Source organism: Nycticebus coucang, chromosome 2, assembly GCF_027406575.1.
Source record: "Nycticebus coucang isolate mNycCou1 chromosome 2, mNycCou1.pri, whole genome shotgun sequence".
NCBI classification, from domain to species: domain Eukaryota; kingdom Metazoa; phylum Chordata; class Mammalia; order Primates; family Lorisidae; genus Nycticebus; species Nycticebus coucang.
The window spans coordinates 589638-610541 of NC_069781.1; the positions used below are offsets into that span (position 1 = coordinate 589638).

At 51.0% G+C, this 20904-nt stretch overlaps 1 protein-coding gene across 1 annotated transcript; it reads left to right on the plus strand.

Moving 5' to 3' along the window:
* Positions 1–9828: 9828 nt before the first annotated feature.
* Positions 9829–17740, plus strand: ZMYND19 (zinc finger MYND-type containing 19). Its single transcript, XM_053576071.1, has 6 exons — positions 9829–10129; positions 11623–11682; positions 12478–12584; positions 13276–13416; positions 16824–17004; positions 17278–17740. The coding sequence occupies exons 1-6, from the start codon at positions 10079–10081 to the stop codon at positions 17419–17421; spliced, it is 684 nt and encodes a 227-aa protein (XP_053432046.1). The 5' UTR covers positions 9829–10078; the 3' UTR covers positions 17422–17740.
* The last annotated feature ends 3164 nt before the right edge of the window (positions 17741–20904 follow it).

Consider the following 20904-nt stretch of genomic DNA (forward strand, 5'->3'; position numbering starts at 1 on the left):
ATCTGGGCATTGTGGCCGGCGCCTGTAGTCCCAGCTACTGGGAGGCTGAGGCAAGAGAATCTCTTAAGCCAGGAGTTTGAGGATGGTGTGAGCTGTGATGCCACAGCACTGTACCAAGGGCGACATAGTGAGACTCTGTCTCAAAAAAATAAATAATAAAAAAGTTCAAAGCACGTTAAGTATATTCCTTTTTTTACTTTTTTTATCAACATAATTTAAGTGTGCAGCAGTTTATATGTTCAAGTGTGCTGTGAGACAAAAAAGGTTGAAAAACACTGCTCTAGAGAAAAAGGAGCCATTCCCAAGGTGCCTCACCCATATCTAGACTTGTTACAGATTGTAGGATGCTGGATTCCTGCTCTTATGCCTTAATAAGACAGTAATTTTGGAGGTCTTAGGAAGAGCTGACTCATTGGCGGCCATAAGGTGCACTATAGCAGCTTCCCAGTGAACCATGCTTCCCAGTATTCTTGCTTTGATCTGCCCATGTGACTTGCTTTGGCCAATGGGATACTAGCAAGCAGGATTGAAACAGTGGCCCATTAATGTTTGCATAATAGGAAATGTTACTTAGAACACAGCTTCCAGCCAAGCATGGTGGCTCAAGCCTGTAGTCCCAGCCCTCTGGGAGGCCGAGGTGGGTGGCTCCCTTGAGCTCAGGAGTTGGAGACCAGCCTAAGCAAGAGTGAGTCTCCATCTCTACTAAAAATAGAAAAACTAGCCAAGCATGGTGGTGGGCATCTGTAGCCTTAGCTACTTGGGAGGCTGAGGCAGGAGGATCGCTTGAGCCCAGGAGTTTGAGGTTGCTGTGAGCTACAGTGACACCATGGCACTCCACTAACCTAGGGAACAGTCTGAAAAAAAAAAAAAAAAGTTTCCATGCCTAAGCTGGACCTCAACCTACTGCTCCTTCCTCAATCAGTTCTAATACCATGGACAAGCATTGTGATCATTCTTTAGACTCCCCCTAACCCCTGTGCCAGGAGTTGGTCACATCATCTGGTCCTCTGTGCTTGGATCACCCACCAATATCTGCTCCTTCCTCCTTATTCTCAGTTGATAACTGTTTTCTACTTCACTGGGAAAGTTCACATCAGAAGAGAACTGCTCCAACTCCCACCACACATCTACTAACCTTTCCAAAACCTTTATGTCAAATTCTCCTTTCTTCTATTATTGAGGTGAGCCACCCCTGTTCCTACCTGAAACTGATGAATTCCCTCCCAACCATTCTCTCATCCTTTTCCTACATCATCAATTTTCACTGTCTATGGAATCATTCCCATCAGTGAACATGTTATTTTCTCTCTCACCATAGAACACTTTCTCTTTCCAGGTTCAGCCCCATTTCTCTGCTCTCCTTTTCTGCATTCTTCAGAAGAGTTGTGATCTGTGGCTCCTCTCCATTCATTCCTCCCCAGCCCACTTAGACTTTTCCCTACTGCTCCAGAAAAACTGTACTTCTCAAGGTAACTGTGCCCCTGTGTTGCTAAATCCACTGATTCTCAATCTTCACCTTACAGAAACTATTGGCAGCTTTTGGCAGGATTCTATCTCTGCCAGTCTTTACTTGGCTCCTACACCCCCTCCTTCTTCAGTTTCCTTTATTTTTTTTTTTTCTCATAGAGACAGAGTCTCACTTTATCGCCCTTGGTAAGCATCACACAGCTCACAGCAACCTCCAACTCCTGGGCTTAGGTGATTCTCTTGCCTCACCCTCCTGAGTAGCTGGGACTACAGGTGCCCACCACAATGCCCAGCTATTTTTTGTTGCAGTTTGGCCAGGGCCGGGTTTGAACCTGCTACCCTCAGTATATGGGGCTGGCACCCTTACCCACTGAGCCATAGGCGCCACCCTTTTCTCTTTTTTTGAGACAGTCTCACTCTGTTGCCCCGGGTAGAGTGTCTGATGTTGTCATAACTCACAGCAACCTCAAACTCCTGGGCTCAAGTGATCATTTTGCCTCAGCCTCCTGTGTAGCTGGGACTACCAGCTGTGTAGAGGGGCCTCCCACAATACCCAGCTAGTTTTCCTGTTTTCAGTAGAGACAGGATTTTGCTCTCGCTTAGGCTATCTCGAACTCCTGAGTTCCAGAGATGTCCCCCCACACCTTGGCCTTCCAGAGTGTTTGGATTACAGGCATGAGCCACAGGGTCTGGCCTCTGTCCTAACATTTTAGTTCTTTCCCCTTGCAGGGATGTCCAACCTGCAGGCTGCATGAAGGTTGAGACCTGTTTTGCTTATCTGTGGTGTTGGATATCATGAAAATTATCCACAAGTATAAAAAAAAAAGTACATACTTTTTATGGCTGAATAGCATCCCACACAGTATACACATACCACAGTTTATTAATCTATTCACGTGTTGATGGGCAACTTGGATTATTTTCACATTTTTGTGACTGTGAACTGAGGTAGTGTGAATATTCAAGTGAAAATGTCCCTGTGGTAAAATGACTTTTTTCTTTTTTTTTTTTTGGCCGGGGCTGGGTTTGAACCCGCCACCTCTGGCACATGGGACCTGCGCCCTACTCCTTAAGCCACAGGCACCGCCCCGGCTAAAATGACTTTTTTCATTTGGGTAAATGCCTAGTAGTGGGATTGCGGTCAAATGATGGGTCTACTTTTAGTTTTAGTTCTTTGAGGAATCTCCATACCTTTTTTTTTTGGAGACAGAGGCTTACTCTGTCAACTTGGGTATAGAGTGCTGTGGAGTCATCATAGCTCACAGTAACCTCAGCCTCCCAATAGCTTAGACTTGCCCACAATGCCCAGCTAGTTTTTCTATTTTTAGTAGAGATGGGGGTCTTGCTCTTGCTCAAGCTGGTGTTGAACTCCTGAGCTCAAGAAATCCACCTGCTTCAGCTTCCCAGAATACTGGGATTACAGGTGTGAGCCACTTTACTAGGCTGGAATCTCCATACATCTTTTGTTTGTTTGGTTTTTGACACAGGGCCTCAGTTTGTCATCCTCGGTAGAGTGCCGTCGTATCCTAGCTCGCAGCAACCTCAAACTCTTGGGCACAATTGATTCTTTTGCCTCAGCCTCCCAAGTAGCTGGGACTACAGGCGCCAGTCACAATGCCTGGCTATTTTTAGAGATGAGGTCTCACTCTGGCTCAGGCTGGTCTTCAACCTGTGGGCTCAGGCAATCCACCTGCCTCAGCCTCCCAGAGTACTATGATTACAGGCACGAGCCACCTAAACGGGCTTCCATACATCTTTCCATAGAGGCTGTACTAGTTTGCAATCCTACCAACAGTGCATGAGTGTTCCCTTCACTCCATACCCACGCCAATATCTGTTGCTTTGGGAGCTTGTGATATAGCCATTCTCATCTGGGTTCAGTGATTATCTCAAAGTGTTTTGTTTTGGTTTTTTTGCAGATTTTGGCCGGGGCTGGGTTTGAACCTGCCACCTCCAGCATATGGGGCCGGTGCCCTACTCTTTTGAGCCACAGGTGCTGCCCTCTCAAAGTGGTTTTGATTTGCATTTATCTGAGGGATGATGAGCATTTTTTCATGTGTTTATTGGTTAATATTCTGTCCTCATGAGAAATGTTTCTATTCATGTCTCATGTTTTTAACATGGTTGTTTGTTCTTTCCTTGCTAATATGCTTTAAGCATGCCAATATCTTCTCTCATTCTGAAGCTTGTCTTTTTCCTTTGTGGAGTGTGTCCTGAGCTGTGCAAAAACTTTTTGACTTGGGTGGCACCTGAAGCTCAAGCGGCCAAAGCGCCAGCTACATACACCAGAGCTGGTAGGTTCGAACCCAGCCCACGCCTGACAAACAATATGACGACTACAACCAAAAAATAGCCTGTAGTCCCAGCTACTTGGGAGGCTGAGACAAGAGAATTGCTTAAGCCCAAGAGTTTGAGGTTGCTGTGAGCTGTGACGCCACAGCACTCTACCCAGGGCAATAGCTTGAGGCTCTGTCTCATAAAAAAAAACAAACTTTGATTTGATCAGGTCTCATTTATTTATTTATTTTTGTTGCTGCTTCAATTGTCAGTGGGGTCTTCTCCATAAATTCTTTCCCTCTATACCAGTAATATCAAGAGTTTTTTCCAGTCTTCTAGAATTTTTATTGTTTTGTGTTTTAAGATTTAGATCTTTTATCCATTAAGAGCTAATTTTTCTAAGTGGTGAGAGATGCAGGTCCAGTTTCTAACCATTTCTCCACCGAGTTTCTCCCTTTTTGTCCTTTTGCCATAGGAGGACAGAGCAAAAAAAGTACCATCTTTGAAGAGAGCAACCCTAATCAGACAATGAAACTGCTGACTTTTTTTGAGACAAAGTCTCGGTAGAGTGCCACACATCATAGCTCACAGCAATTTCAAACTCTTGGGCTTAAGCGATTCTCTTGCGTCAGCCTTCCAAGTAACTGCAACTAAAGGCGCCCGCCACAACACCCGGCTATTTTTTTTTTGTTGCAGTTGTCATTGTTGTTTAGCAGACCCAGGCTGGGATTGAACCCGCCTGCCTCAGTGTATGTGGCCGGCACCCTAACCACTGATCTATGGGCGCCGAACCAAAACTGCTGATATCTTGATATTGGACTTCCCAGCTTCAAGAAGTGTAAGACATAAATTTCTATTATTTACCAATTACTCAGTCCAAGGCATTTTGTACCATGTTACAGCAGCCAAAATGTACTGAGAGATTTTATAGACTGATTAACTGAGACATAATCTCACTTAGTTGCCCAGGCTGCAGTGACATGATCACTACAGCCTCAATCTTCTGGGCTCAACGGATCCTCCTGCCTTGGCTTTCCCAGAGTGTTGGGACCTCAGGTATGAATCACAGCACCTAAGAGAGCTTTAAATACAATAAATATGCTAATGAATGCCAAATTTTTTTTTTTTTTTTTTTTTTTTTGTAGAGACAGAGTTTCACTTTATCGAGCTCGGTAGAGTGCCATGGCGTCACACAGCTCACAGCAACCTCCAACTTCTGGGCTTAGGCGATTCTCCTGCCTCAGCCTCCCGAGTAGCTGGGACTACAGGCGCCCGCCACAACGCCCAGCTATTTTTTTGTTGCAGTTTGGCCGGGGCCGGGTTTGAACCCGTCACCCTCGGTATATGGGGCCGGCGCCCTGCTCACTGAGCCACAGGGGCCGCCCATGAATGCCAAATTTATACCCCCAGGCTGGACATCTGCCCTCCAGACTATACTCATGCGGGGTGCTGTGGCTCACGCCTGTAATCCCAGCACTCTATGAGGCCGAGGCAGGTGGATTGCCTGAGCAAGAGAGAGAGACCTTGACTCTAAAAATAGCCTAGGCATTTTGGTAGGCACTGGTAGTCCCAGCTACTTGGGAGGCTGAGACAAGAGAATCACTTGAGCCCAAGAGTTTTAGGTTGCTATGGACTATGATGCCACAGCATTCTAATGAGGGTGACAAAATAAAACTCTATCTCAAAAAAAAAAAAGACCATACTCATATATTCAACTGCCTTGTAACCTAAAAGTGTATCATGAGAAATACACTTTTATTTTCTTAAACCACTGAGAATTTAGGCTGTTACTGCAGGATAACCAGGCCATCCTGATACAGCAATCACTCCAACACAGATGTACAAACACAATTATCTCTTGGTGATGTACAGGTTGAGTATCCCTTATCCAAAATTCTTGTGATGGGCTGGGCGTGGTGGCTCATGCTTATAATCCCAGCAGTTTGGGAGCTGAGGAGTTTAAGACCAGCCTAAGCAAGAGCAAGACCTTGTCTCTAAAAATAGCCTGGTATTGTGGCAGACACCTGTATTCCCAGCTACTTGGGAAGCTGAGGCAAGAGGATTGCTCGAACCCAGGAGTTTGAGGTTGCTGTGAGCTATGACAACACGGCACCCTACCCAGAGCAACAGAGTGAGACTCTGTCTTCAAAAAAACATAGCAAAAATTACATACACCAGTTCCATGACACTTTACAAATACCATGACAATCCTTAGAAATTGCCTTCCAAGTTTAGAAAAGGGAAGGACTCTCCATTCTGGAAATTCCTTCCATTTCTGATATTTTTACCACCACCCTACTTAACATAGTTAGGAAATCAGTATAAAGGTAAAAAAGCTCATTTAACCCAGAGTCTTCTTCACTTGAGGGGGTAGACCCTTTTCATCTCTGAACATTCTATGCTTAAATAAAATTTGGCCCTTTGGAGAAAAATCCCACAAAATTCTTGGTACCACAAATGTTTCAGACATCAAAATTTTTTGCAGTTTGGAATATTTGCATTATACTTACCCGGTTAAGCAATCCATATCCTAAAATCCAGAATCTGAAGTGCTCCAATGTTTTACTCACTGGTGTAGAATTGTTTCAGTAGATGGTAGGAGTGAAGCCCAACTTGGAATGGGTTGCCAGGAGAGGTGGGTGGTAGGCAGACTGTCATCTAAAGACCTCATGCCTGTAGCCTGTAAATATGCTACATTACATGGCAAAAGGGACTTTACTGATATAATTATATTGCAAATTAGTGACCTTAAAATAGGGAGATTATCCTGGTTTACATGGGTTGACCCAATCTAGTTAGTCCTGAAAGTTGAAAACTTTCCCCTGCTGAAGGAGAGAGAAACAAGGCAGAAAGGGAGGCCAGAGAGACTGTGTGAAGACTTCTGGCTCTAAAGATATAAGAGAAACAGCCCCAGGTGGCAACTGGAACCTCACACAACCACCTAGACCTAAATTTTGCCAACAATCTGAATGAGTGACAGATCCTTCCCTGTATGTTCACGTAAGAGCCCAGGTTTGAGACATGCAAAGGGGAGTCCAGACAAACCCACCTGGATTTCTAACTCACAGATCTGTGAGATACTTGTGTCCTTTTATGGCACTGTATGTGCAATAAAAACTGCTTCACTGGTTATCTACTAGTGGATGGAGATAACAAGCACAGACAACCCTTTCAAAGACCCGTGCTGAAAAACTTTTCTCAAGAAAATGAGGCAGTGGCTGGACAGGGCTATGGGGTTTAGGGTTCCTTTTCAAGCACCTGCCTGTGAGAGATAGATGCTGCTGGAGGGAGGGAGCCATACCTGAGTTACCCCATCTCAGCTCATAAGGACGGAAAGGTGAGAGTGCTTTATTCATCACCTGTGGTTAGGGTTAGAATGGGTGGGCGAAGCAGCTCACAGCGGCCACAAGGATGTTGGGGGCCCTGCCCATAGCCTGTGCCACATCTGCTTAACACTTGCAGGTTTTCCTAGATGTGACTGCAGAGCCAAGAAGTGACCTTGGCAGCTTCTTTTTTTTGAGACAGTCTCACTTTATCACGCTTGGTAGAGTGCCATGGCGTCACAGCTCACAGCAACCTCCAACTCCTGGGCTTAAGCGATTCTCTCACCTCAGCCTTCCAAGTAGCTGGGACTATAGGTGCCCACCACAATGCCTGGCTATTTTTTGTTGCAGTTTGGCCGGGCCGGGTTCAAATCCACCACCCTCAGTATATGGGGCCAGTGCCCTATCCACTAAGCCACAGGAGCCACCCCTTGGCGGCTTCTAAAACAACTGCAGCAGAGCATCCCCTAACCCTAATCCCACCCTTTTGGAAGGTACTGAAGGCAGTTTCTATACTGCCCCCCTCCCCCAACCCCTCCAGCGCCCCTCCCCCCAGTAACTGGAGTCATAGTACCCCCTTTCCCTGCCTCATGCCCCTATTCATGTTTCCTGGGGTCTCCTATCAAACAACTTGGACTTGAATCCTTGTTTCAAGTCAACTGCAGAGGGAACCTAAACTGTCCTGGTTTTTCTCAGCTGTCCTATAGGAGCACGCACTGAGCTCCACCTTGTGGAGCCCCACTTCTTTTTAAGAAACTACTTACTGGAAAAAAAAGAAAAAATAAACTACTTACTGGGTGGCGCCTGTAGCTCAAAGGGGTAGGGCACCAGCCCCATATGACAGAGGTGGTGGGTTCAAACCCAGCTCTGGCCAAAAACTGCAAAAAAAAAAAAAGAAACTACTTAGTCTTTCCGGTATATGGGGCTGGCACCCTACTCCTTGAGCCACAGGGACCACCCCCACTTCTTCTTCTTTTTTTTTTTTTAGAGACAGAGTTTCACTCAGTTGCCCTCCGTAGTAAAGTGCCATGGCGTCACAGCTCACAGCAACCTCCAGCTCTTGGACTTAAGCGATTCTTTTGCCTCAGCCTCCCAGTAGCTGGGACTACAGGCGCCCGCCACAAAGCCCGCAGTTTGGCAGGGGCCGGGTTTGAACCCGCCAAACCCGCCAAACCCGCCAACCTTGGTGTATGGGGCAGCACCCTACTCACTGAGCCACAAGCGCCGCCCACTCCCCCACCCCCCACTTCTTTTTAGAAAGCACTTCTTAATCATCTATTCCATCTTTACCACTAGGTGAGGTTGGTAGGACAGGTATGGGCAGTAAGGGCCCGCGAGAACCCAGCTGTCTCTTTCTGGTGGGCCAGGACCCACCAGCCCCTCCTCCCCTCTGGGGTATATGGAGGAGATAAGAGTCCAGAGGAGGCCCAGAGATGGAACATCTGGCCTCCTCATGAAAACTCTCTGCAAACATCCTCTTGAACTCAACTCATCCCCTTGCCTTGATAAACTGTGTACACAACAGTACCCAGTAAAGGGTGGCGCCTGTGGCTCAGTGAATAGGGCGCCGGCCCCATATACGGAGGGTAGTGGGTTCAAACCCAGCTCCGGCTGAACTGCAACCAAAAAATAGCCGGGCGTTGTGGCGGGCGTCTGTAGTCCCAGCTGCTCGGGAGGCTGAGGCAGGAGAATCGCGGAAGCCCAAGAGCTAGAGGTTGTTGTGAGTCCTGTAACATCATGGCACTCTACCGAAGGCGGTAAAGTGAGACTCTGTCTCTACAAAAAAAAAAAAAAAAAACAGTACCCAGTAAGCTAGAAGGGGGTTTCCCCGAGAGCCTCTGCAGATCCTCAAGTGCCTGGGGTCACTCTAGAAGCAGGGTGGGACCTACCCTTGAGCAACTGGACACAGGCAGCGTGAGTACAAGACCTGGCCCCCTCGCAGTCCACGCCGCGCCGCCACAGCGGCCCAAGCCAGCGATGGAGTCTGCAAGCACCGTGGCCGGACACTTGGACCTGCTGGCTACAAACCTGTGCGCATCTCCACGCCTGAGTTTAAGAGACTGGGGCTCAGAGAGGTTGCAGGTGGCGCCCGAGGCTGGGCTGCGCGATAAAAGTCCGCGGCCATAGCGGTCAGTGCCTCAGACAGCCAGCAACTCCTCCGCGGGTAAAGGGCCGCAAGCTTTCCTGGACATCCGTAACCCCCATAGGCCCCCCTCGTGTCCCCACTCTCACACCGACCCCTCGGTGTCCCCACCCTCACACCGCTCCCCCGTGTCCCCCAGCCTCACACCGGCCCCTCCAGCGCTCACATCGAGGACTCTCCACTGACCCCTACCCTCACACAAACTCCTCCAGCCCTCGCACCGGCGCCCACACCATCCCCCCGGCCCAGCCGGCCCCCCGGGACACCGCGTTGCCTGTTCGGGCCACCTCCTCCCTCCCAGCTCTGAGGACTTAGGCAGCTCATGATGGGGTCACGACGAGCCGGGCAGAGGACCGCCATACCGCTCTCCGGGAAAGTCGCACCACAGCCGGCACAAAGATTCCCGCGAAACTGACGTTGCGCAGGCCGGCCGCGCAGGCGCCGCCCCTGGCCTCGCCCCTCCTCCGCGGTTGCCCAGCTCCTCTGCGCGCCGGCGCACTCGCCCTCCTCTTATTGGTCGCCGCCCGGCCGCGCGCGCCGGCCAGCGCCATACGCACCCCGGGATTGGCCGGCCTGCGGCGGGCCGGAGGTGTGTCCCGGGCCGCGCCCCGCCCCTCAGCTCCGCTCACGGTGGTGCGCTCGGCGACGACGGCGGCGGCGGCGGCGGCGCGTGGCAGGTCCGGCGGGCGCGAGGCGGCGGCGGCGGCGGCGGCCCGAGCCCGGCCCAGCCTCGTCCCGCCCGGGGCCCGCCCGGCCCCGACCCCCGCCCCGGCCCGGCGCTCCGCGGCCTCGCCCTGGCCCCAGCCCCGGCCCCAGCCCGGCGCCTCCCGGGGGAGCGGCGCTGCCGGCCGAGAGCGCAGGCCCGGCCATGACTGACTTCAAATTGGGAATCGTGCGGCTCGGCCGGGTGGCCGGGAAGGTGAGCCGGGCCGGGCCGGGCCGGGGGCGGCTGGGGCGCTGTGTGGGCCTGGCTGCGTGTCTCCGCGGGCGCCGCCTTCCCCCGCAGGCTGGCAGGGCGCGCACCTCGCGGCTTCGGAGCGCACCTCGCCGCCGTCGGCCCGGCCCTGTTGGGGGCGGAGGCCTTGGCCGTGCCCGGCGCTGGGTGCGGAGACGCACGGCCAGCACCTCCGACGGCGCTAGGCCGGGCCCGGCCCGGCCCCACTCGCCTTGGTCTGGGGCTTTCCTTCAGTCCCGCGAGCGGGGCCTAGTGCGGCGTCGGGGCTGCGTCCAAGGCCGCTGGGTGCCGACACAGCGCTCTTTGAAGCCAGAGGCCCCTCGCATCTCGTGCTGAGCGGTCTGGTGTAGAGCTCAGTGCCTCCCGGTTGGCAGCTCCGGGGCGCTTTTTAACTTGGCCAACCCTTGGCTTCGGAGCGGGAGATCCTCTCCGCTCCTCCCCCTGACCTGCCCGCGTGTTGTGGTTGGGGCTTCCATGGCACACGTGGGCGTGAGGCTCGGTTGTTTCCAGGAGCCACCTGTGCCGTTGCAGTAGTCGGGGACCTTCCCCTGCATGGGAACCCTGTTCCCTTGCCTTGGGTGCAGCTTCTAGGAGAAAGAGTTGCAGAGGTACTATACAGCCTGGGGAAGGAAAAACGGTTCAGGTCCTAGAAGAGAAACTTGAGGCCTGTTACCATTTCCTGCCCCTCCTCAATAGCTCAGGCTAGGACGTTGGGATGTGGCTTTCTGACTGGGGAAAGTGGTTCCTCAGTCGCCTCCGAGACCCCTTCCGACTTAGTCACTGATTGCATTGCCATCCCTTAAAGCTTTAATTTGGGACATTGCAAATAAACAAAAAGCTAAAACGGGTAATTCAGTGCACACCCTACCTTAATAAACACTAATTGAAACCTTCTAGATATTACGCCTCAGTTCTGGTGGGGTCCCTCGGTCTATTCCAGTGAGACTTTGACTAGAGTTAAGTGCCACTTAGTGTGTCTTGTGGGGATGGGCACCCACCTGCTTCTGATGTATGAGTCTCAGCCTGAGGAGGCAGGTAGTTTCTTTTTATCTTGTTTTTGTTTTTTGTTTTTTTTTTGCGACAGAGTCTCACTTTGTCACCCTCAGTACAGTGCTGTGGCATAGCTCATGGCAACCTCAAGTTTTTGAGCTCAAGCTATTCTCTTGTCTCAGCCTCCTGAGTAGCTGGGATTATAGGGACCTGCCACAACGCCCAGCTGTTTTTAGAGACCAGGCCTCGCTCTGGCTCAGGCTGGTCTTGAACCTGTGAGCTCAGGCAATACACCCACCTTGGCTTCCCAGAGTGCTAGGATTACAGGCAAGAGCCACTGAGTCCGGCCCATTACTTTCTAATTCCAAGTTCCAATGCAACTCTTCCTGCCTGTTAGTGGTTATAACGTTTCTGTGCTTGGACCAGCTCACAAATGCAGTGATGTGACACGTGTGGTTAATTTCCAGACCAAATACACCCTGATAGATGAGCAGGACATCCCGCTGGTGGAGAGCTACTCCTTTGAGGTAAGGGTGGCTGTACCCTCCTGTTGCTTTTGGTCAGTGCCCTGAAAGGGCCATGGGGAGTGAGTTTTCTTCCCTGTGCTATGAGAGGAAGTGGCTTCACAAGTAGATATCTGGTGCTGGCCTGTTACTTCCTTGGCCACTATGTCCAGACTCCAGGTCTGAGTAGAATCCACTGGGCAGTTCCAGGCAGCCTCTGAGATACTGGTCTTTCCTCTGGCTGCTGGCTCTTCCTGAAAGCAAATTAAATTTTGTCCTGTTTGTGATTGAATTCTAACTCAGAGGAGCTGTTCCTCAATACTAGGCCTCCTCTTCTGTGGCCCTGGTCTGGCCAGTCCCACGTGGCTGCCAGCCACTTCCCATTGTCTAGCCCTTCCCAGCATCTCTACACGAGGAGCTTCCATTCTTGCTGACCTTTGCCTTCCTTTCTTTGAAAGCCTCCAGGAGTTTGTGGCCTCCTCACCACACGTTCACTTCAGTGCTTCACACGTGTACAGTAACTTGGTCAGGGGTTTGTCCATCTCACTGGGTTGTGGGCTTTCTTAGGGGCAGGGAGATTTACTACTCTGTGTCCATAGAATTTTGTGAAAAGTTGTACGTGAGTATTCCTGGCCTGAATAGACAGAGTGGTTGTTGGAACATGGCTGGCGTCTTGGTGCCATGTGTCTGGAAACCTCCATTCCCTCCAGGGGCCCAGGAGCAGGGCCAGCATTTGTCCCTCTGGCCATTTCTAAGAGAGATTAAAATGTTGCTGAAAATTGGAGGCTTTTTAACAGAACTTTTCCTTGTTCCTTCCAGGCCCGAATGGAAGTAGATGCAGATGGAAATGGTGCTAAGATCTTTGCATATGCTTTTGACAAAAACCGGGGAAGGGGAGCAGGAAGACTCCTCCATGAGCTGCTGTGGTGGGTATTTTCCAGCTGTCTTGTCTCCCACCACAGGGGTCCCATGTGAGCACTTACGTGCATAGGACACTAGAACCTCCCTTACCCTGTGGATTGCCCTCACCTTCCCTGAGTCTCAGAGTTATTTTTGTGTCCTTTGCCACTAACCCACTGGTCTGGTTAATTTTGGTGAGTCATTAGAATGATTAATTTGCATATGGTAGTACTTCAGACACCAAGTGAACTTTCTGAGGGGGAACTTGCTCTGGACTGGCCTTCTCTGGGGGAGGTTAGAGTCTGCTCTCTTTGCTGAGCTTTTGCTGAACTTGTTGGTGTATTGGGGTGTGTTGGTGGGATTTGCAGAAGGGGCTACCTCCTGGGAAGATATCTGTCTCCCCTTGGTGTGTGTGGTAGGGTTCTCAAACATTCTGGACCACTCAGATGGGGGCTGTCTCCATACTGTCTGTTCCTATGGTTTTGGGGGCTCTGTCCTTGCCTCTCTTGAGTCTAGCTCTGACTAGTAGCTAAATCATCAGTGTGGGCCCTGTCCTGTTGGGTTTCCCTTAGCAGCTTCTTCCTGGGTGTCTTCATGAGAGGGATGAGGGGCTGGGTTAGATCACATGGTTGATGTTTCCTTGTTGGCCTTTCATGCTTAGCCAGAAATATTTGTGAGGGTCAGAAGTGGCAATCTAGAGAGACGTCTTTTTCCTAGGGAACGACACAGGGGAGGCATCGCTCCTGGGTTTCAGGTGGTACATCTCAACGCTGTGACTGTGGACAATCGGCTGGACAACCTGCAGCTGGTGCCATGGGGCTGGCAGCCCAAAGCTGAAGAGACCTCCAGCAAACAAAGGTGGGTCCCTGGGGCCTAGTGATGCCAGGCAGGTGTCTTCTGAGGAGGGCTGCCTCCCAGCTCTGGTTACCAAGAGGAGCCTGTGTTCCTGCTCTGTGCCTTGATGGTTCTGTGTGTTTTGGGACTTTTATTATTTTTCTTCAAAACATGGGACTTCGGGCCAGGCGCAGTGGCTCACGCCTGTAATCCTAGCACTTTGGGAGGCTGAGGTGGGCGAATCTCCTGAGCTCATGAGTTGGAGACCAGCCTGAGCTAGAGCGAGATCCCATCTCTTAAAAAAAAAGGAGGGGGGGGACTTTTATGGTTTATTTTGGGGGTTTTATTTGTTGTTGTGTGTCTTTTTTTTTTTTTTTTTTTTTTTTTAATTTTGAGATAGAGTCTCTGTTGCCCTGGGTGGAACTCCGTGGTATAAATGCTCACAGCAACCTCAAACTCTTGGGCTCAAGAGAGTCTCTTGCCACAGCCCCCCTCAGTAGCTGGGACTACAGGCACCTGCCACAACGCCCAGCTATTTTTAGAGACGGCGTCTCACTGTGGCTCAGACTGATCTCAAATCCTTGAGCTCAGGTGATCCACCTGCCTCCAGAGTGCTGGGATTATAGGTGTGAACCACTGTGCCTGTCTCACATGGGTCTTTTTTTTAATGGGAGTGGGAAGGGTCTTTGATGATGATCTTTTTGGGTTTATTCTCATAACTGGCTCTAGGAGCCTCCCTCAGCTGTTGTGATGACGTGGGGAGAAGGGGTACCTATCCTGGGCAGGGCTGGCTTGGGCCCCTATGGGAGTGAGCTATTGCTCTGCACCCCTGGAGAACATCAGCTTGCTTCATCCTGGGATCCCTCACCATGCACACAGATGAGTCTTTTCTTCATATTTATTCTTTTTTTTTTTTTTTTTTTTTTTTAGAGATAAGGGTCTCACTCTGTCACCCTTAGTAGAGTGCCATTGTGTCACAGCTCACAGCAACCTGCAGCTCTTGGGCTTAGGCGATTCTCTTGCCTCAGCCTCCCGAGTAGCTGGGACTACAGGCGCCTGCCACAATACCCGGCTATTTTTTGTAGCAGTTTGGCTGGGGCCAGGTTGGAACCCGCCACCCTCAATATATGGGGCCAGTGTGCCCTACTCACTGAGCCACAGGTGCTGCCCTATTTTCGTGCTCTTTTGCTAAATAATTTTCCCTAAGCAGTGTTTTAAAAGAGTCAAGACCACGTGGTTCAGCGGCTTGGTCTCTCATTTCCCACCTCCCTGTGGTCCTGAAAACAGTGCTAGGCTTAGACTTCCTGCTTGGGAGGATAGTTCCTGCTAACCCAGCTCCAGCCCAGCTGTGAGCTTGGCGGAGCCCTTGGGAAGAGCTACTAGACCAGTAGGATGGGAGCCCTGGCCACACATGCATCACTGACATACTCAGAGGGGCTCCCTGGGGGTACTATGCATGTTCTCAAGCCTTTGGGCAGTCTTTCCTCCAACCCCAGTGGTTGGGGATGTGAGGGGACAGTCCCAGGCTTTCAGAACCCACACTGGGATTGATGTTTCTGCCTCTCAGGTGCTGCTGCAGCTCAGGAGGAACACCCCGTGCAGCACACTCTCACTGCTTCTTAACCGGCTTTGGCAGGGCAGAGGCAGAGTCACACACAGTTGGGTGGGTGGTTTTATTTCCTGCTTGATAAAGTTTTGACCCTTCGATTTGCTCATATTGCTCTTCAGCAAAAGTGCCCTTTTCTCCTTTTGGGGATTATGCTAGTCTGCACTTTTGGTGGTAAGTAACAAACAGATCAATTTGGCCGAAGCACAAGCAGAGCACTTACTGGCACCTCAACTAAAATGTGGAGAGCTGGGGACCCTACCTCTCCCTCCAACACTGATCTCTTATTGGCTCCTCTAGGAGGCCCATGGGTACCTGCAGCTACCTACCACCTGTGGAGTGAAGCGTGTACCCTGACCTGGTGGTGGCTAAAGAAGTCCCAAGATCAGTTCTAGTTAGCTTGGTTTGAATCATTTTTCTATGCTGGGGTTTGAGGGAGGGGTGTGTTCTTTCATCAGAAGAAGCGAGGATATGTTATCGTCAGGAGGGGGGAGGGCACTCCAGCATCCATAGCATTTGTCCCTTGGTTCTCTCAGATTGGTATATGTTCAGTGTACATGCAGGGACATGCCCGCCCTAACTTAATATGTCTTGTTGTCCACTACTCTGCCTAGCTGTGGTACATATGGTCTCCACGTGACTCATGGTCTGATCAGCCTTGGGTAGAATGTTAGATTCACTCCTCTGAACACCCTTTGTAGTCATGAGAGGAGGTGATTGCATTTAAGAACCCCTGTTTGCAAAAGGGAACAGCCAGCTGATGTTTCTGGGCGTCTGACCTAGCTTCCCCTGCCCCCTCCATGGCCACTCCAAGGCAAGCCTTGTTAAAACCCTGCCCTCCAGGGACCCCCTGCTGGTGGAGGTGGGCCTGGCTTGGCTCAGGAATGATCAGGTGTGGTCATCTGGGTTGGCACTCCAGGTCAAGAGCAGCAGTAATCTGGCTTGAGGGGCCGAAGATCGCAGTTGGCCAAGTGCTGTGTGTCCTTCTGGTTCTTGGCTTGTGGCTTCCATGTGGGCTGGCTGTTTGTGGCAGTGTCTTTGTCAGGCCCCGAATAGGACACAGGATCTTCCCAGGCCTGAGCATCAGTTCTGTTTTCCTGGCACTGCCATTGTGGGGCCATGAGGTCAGATCAGCCACTGATAAAAGTGGTCTTTGCAAAGGGTTATTTCCCTCAACGTTCTGCATTCAAGAGCCAGCTGCATCTGGAACTTGCTTCTGTCTCGAACTTCACTGTATCTTCTGCATCCTCCCCTTCCCCTTTTCAGTAATTGACCTAGGTCTGGTGTCCATCGAGAATGGGCTGGGTAAAAGGTGCTTAAAGTGGCTTCACTGCTTCGTCCATGTGGGTCTGGGCCTGCTGTGTGCTGCATGTGCCTTCTGACCTAGTTCTTGGTGGGAATCTTCAGATTCAAGTATTTGGCCCAATCAAGAACAGTTTTCAGAAGGTCATACATCAGCTCCCAGCATAGAGTGGGGGCTGAGGGGCAGTGGTGGGTGCCTCTGAGTGTCCAGGATAGGAGAGGGCTGAATGGCCTCACCCAGCATCCTGAGGGGCTGGCCCAATGCCTGCTAAGTGTTGGGCAGGGTGTGACAGCTGCAGGTGCATTTGTGTTAGTGTGAACCAAAACATACAAAACATTTAATATTACATAGTGATAAGCACATGCAGTGGGGGTGGCCCTGAGAAAAAAATCAAGTCATGGTAACAAAAAATTGGAGTTGGGGCATCCTGGGCAGGAGGACATCTCTGTCCATGGTGTCATCTCCCCATGTATTGATGTTCTCTGGCTGAAGTGCACTGAAATGTCTGCTGCTTTTTTTAAGGGAACAAAGTTTGTATTGGCTCGCAATCCAGCAGCTTCCCACCGACCCCATAGAAGAGCAGTTTCCTGTGCTAAATGTGACCCGGTACTATAATGCCAATGGGGATGTGGTAGAAGAGGAGGAGAATTCCTGCACCTACTACGAATGCCACTACCCACCCTGCACAGTGATTGAGAAGCAGGTAGGTCTGCTGTAGGGAGGGCTGGCTACCTTCACCCTGCAGCTCACCTTGGTTTGGGGTCTTTCTCCTCATGGCAGAGCTCTCCAGCAAACCACTCTGCTCCTTTGGCTCTCCCACCAAGGCGGCTTCCCCTTTGCTGTTGAGTTGGCCTACCCAGGCCCTCCAGCCTTGGTGCATGGGTTTTGCCAGGTTTTTCCAGATTCCAAGATGTAGCTTCTATTCCACACTGCTTCCCAGGTGAGACAGTGAGGCTACGGTGCTCTCTGTTTTCAGCTACGGGAATTCAACATCTGTGGGCGCTGCCAGGTGGCCCGATACTGTGGTTCCCAGTGCCAGCAGAAGGACTGGCCAGCCCACAAGAAGCATTGTCGGGAGAGGAAGCGTCCCTTCCAGCATGAGCTCGAGCCGGAGCGGTGACTGGCACTGCCGTCTGCTCGCGGCTTCTGGGCTCTTTCTTGGGCACAGCGGAGACTACTGATGGTTGAACCTGGAGATGCCAGAGAAGCCAGCTTCAGGCCCAGAACAGCCGCCATGAGACTCCCGCTGTCATGCAGTCCATGGGGACAGCGCCTGCTCCAGTGTTAATCTCCAGCGGAGACAACCCTGGAGGCTCCTGCCAGGACGTTTCTCATTATTTATATGTTAATATGTTTGTAAACTCATGTACAGTTTTTTTGGGGGGAGGCAGTGGGAGGGGTAGAAATTACCAATAGAATCATTTGCTGTAATCCTTAAATGGTGAACAGTCAGGCCACATGTCTAGAACTGTCATGTAGCCAGAGCTGCTCTCCTGGGTGGCAGGACCTCACGGAGCGCAGCCTGCCTGGGAGTTGTGTCCAAAAGGGGCAGAGTAAAGGGTGGAACCATCTCATGTCTCTATTTTCTGTGCTGTGCTTCACTCCTTGTGTGGTTTAGGGTCAGTTGTACTTTTGAGTGGGACCAAGGAGCTAGGGCAGATGTAGGGTGGGAGGCCTGGCCTCACTTCCAATTCTTCTGAGGAGCAGAGCATGTTGGAACGCTGCAGAGTCTGGCTGGGAGCATGCGTGAAACCCAGACCTGCTCTTGTCCTGTGTCAGGACTGAGTGCTGGAGGTGTTCAAGGAGGGCAGCCAGTGCTTTGGGCGTGGGATGCTCTAGGCCTCAACCTTGGTGAATCTCACCATGATGTACGCATGAGTGGTGGAAGTTCCACAGCGAGACCTGCTCAATGCTGCCTCTGTCCCACCTGCTACTGTCCTCTACCTGTTAGTTGGAGCACATGGTGGGAGAATGTTGGGCAGCCAGGATAGCTCTCCTCCCTTTGGGAAACTGTTCTGTCCATCTAGGGCCACCTCTGGGGAAACAGGCCAGGGTGTGTCGCTGGGATCTTACCTGACTTCGAGGTCCAATCAGCCATCCTGCCCAGAGGCCTTGCTTCCTGGGAATGGGGCGACTGGCCGTCCAACTCTGCCCTGGCCCTGTCTCAGTCCTGCAGGTTCTTGGCCATGCTTTTCCCTCTTATAGCTTCTCTGCCACAGCTGAGAAGTGGCCAGGCATAGCCCTCTCGTGGTCTTTGGTCTCTAGTAGCTTCTATTACACTTCCCTGGGGCCTCCTGGAAGAAAGGATGCTGAAAACAGGTGACCCCTGAGGGATTTTCTGGAGCTTAAAGAACTCTTTATGCTCGCCTCATGCTTGCACCAAGAAGCCGCCACCTCCTGCTGTGAGGGTCAGGGATGTTTTTGCTGGGTAAGTGAAAGGTATTAGAGAAGGGGGAATATGTATTTCCCAAGAGATGGCTCAAGCCCTCAAGAGTGTTGACAGGGCGGGGGTGACCTTCCTGCTTCTAGAGTCCACCTGTGGCCAGGACTGTCGGTTGGGGTTGTGGGTACCCTCAGGTGATCTTTGTTCAGACAAGCTCTGGGGATGAAACATACTGCAGGCTGTCTCTGCCTGTGTCCCCAGGGGAATGGCCACACTGGCACTTGGGCCTGTCCAAGTCTGCTGACCGGGAGGGGCTGCCTTGTTCTGCAGTGGATCTTTTCATTGTAAAATTGTGTTGAAAGAGGTGCCCAAGTCTTCTGACTAGGTTGTAAAAGGCTGGGCTGGGGAACGTGGTGCGGGTCTGAGGTTTGTCCCTCAGGAGCTTAGGGATCTCCTTTCCTTTTCTTGTTCACTGTGCTCTCTGGCACAGATGACCCCTTGAAGGTGAGGTGGGATCCATGATGGCCTTTATTCTCATGTGTTTCCCTGGTCTCTTCTCCGACACTCTGACCACCTTAACCCCTCCTAACACCCCTGATCTCTGGGTTTTTAGCAGTGTATCTAAGACATTCAATGAAAGAACATTTAGGTAGTTAAAATAGGCTGTTTCTACCTTGTTTGGTGTGTTGGGCTACTTGACCTGATCATTCTCTCACCAGTAGGTCATTTTACAACACACTGCTGCTTTTGCTCCTGCTGCCTTCACAGCTGCTGGCTCTTCTGGGTGTCTCCCCATGGCCTTATTTCGACCCTAGGCTGAATACCCAGTTATCTGAATTTCCATCTCAATATGCCTGCATTATTTTCCTGTAGCTGCTGTAACAGCAACACAAACTGGTGGTCTAAAATGACAGAGGTTTATTGTCTCTCAGTTCAGGAGGCCAGGTCCTGGTAGGGCCTGCTCCTCTGAAGATACTGGGACAGGTGCTCTGTGCTTGCCCCAGCCCTGGTGGCCCCAGGTGGTTTCATGTGTGCATCCATCCCCATCCTCAAGTTCTTGTCCTCAGGTGCTCGTCCCACCTCAGCTGCTCCCCCAGCCTCACGTGCTCTTCCCCTATCATCTACTTTCCCCTCTGCACGTTGGTCTGCTCAAATTTCCATTTTGGTCTGTCCCAATTTCCATTTTGTGAGGATTTCATTTGGTCCAGATTGACCCATGCTAACAACCTCATATTAACTTGAGTATTTTTTTTTTCTCTCTCTCCTTTTTTTTTTTTTTTTTTTAGAGAGATACTCCATCACCCTGGGTATGGTGCTGTGGCGTTTAGCTCACAGAAATCTCAGGCTAAAAAAAACAAAAACTGAGGCAAGAAGATCACTTGAGCCCAGGAGTTGGAGGTTTCCTGTGAGCTGTGATGCCACCACACTCTACCCAGGGTGACAGCTCGAGAATCTTGTCTTTAAAAAAGAAAAGAAAAAAAACTTGTGCGGCGCCTGTCCTTTAGTGGGTAGGGCACCGGCACAATATCCGGAGGGTGGCTGGTTTGAACCCGGCCCTGGCCAGCTAAAACAGAAGTGACAACTGCAACAAAAATAGCCGGACACTGTGGCGGACGCTTGTAGTCCCAGCTCCTCCGGAGGCTGAGGCAAGAGAATCGCTTAAACCCAAGAGTTTGAGGTTGCTGTGAGCTGTGATGCCACAGCACTTTGACAACTTGAGACTCTGTCTCAAAAAAAAAAAAAAAACCAAAGCCTTAGCCTCCTGCATAGCTGGGCCTACAGGCACCCGCCACAACACCTGGCTAATTTTTCTATTTTTAGTACAGGCGAGGTCTCACTTTTGCTCAAGCTGGTCTGGAACCTGAGCTCAAGCAATCCACCTGCCTCTGCCTTCCAGAGTGCTGGGATTACAGGCGTGCGCGACTGCGCCCAATTTAACTTGAATATTTCTTCTGTAAAGACCTTCCAAAGGTCGGGTTCTGAGGTCCTGAGGGTTAGGACTTAGTATCTTTTGGGGAGGGATACAAAGTCAGCCTATAAGTGTTTAAAACTTGCCTTCCTCAATCTTTTCCAAGGAGTAGAACATTTTCTCAAAGACTTCAGCCCCCAGGGATGGCACAGCGGCTCCTCGCCCCACCGCGTCAGGTGTGCCGCGTGGTTGGCCCGGTCCCCGGCAGGTGCCGCCAAAGTCCGCTGGCCGGCAGGGGGCACGGGAGCTCG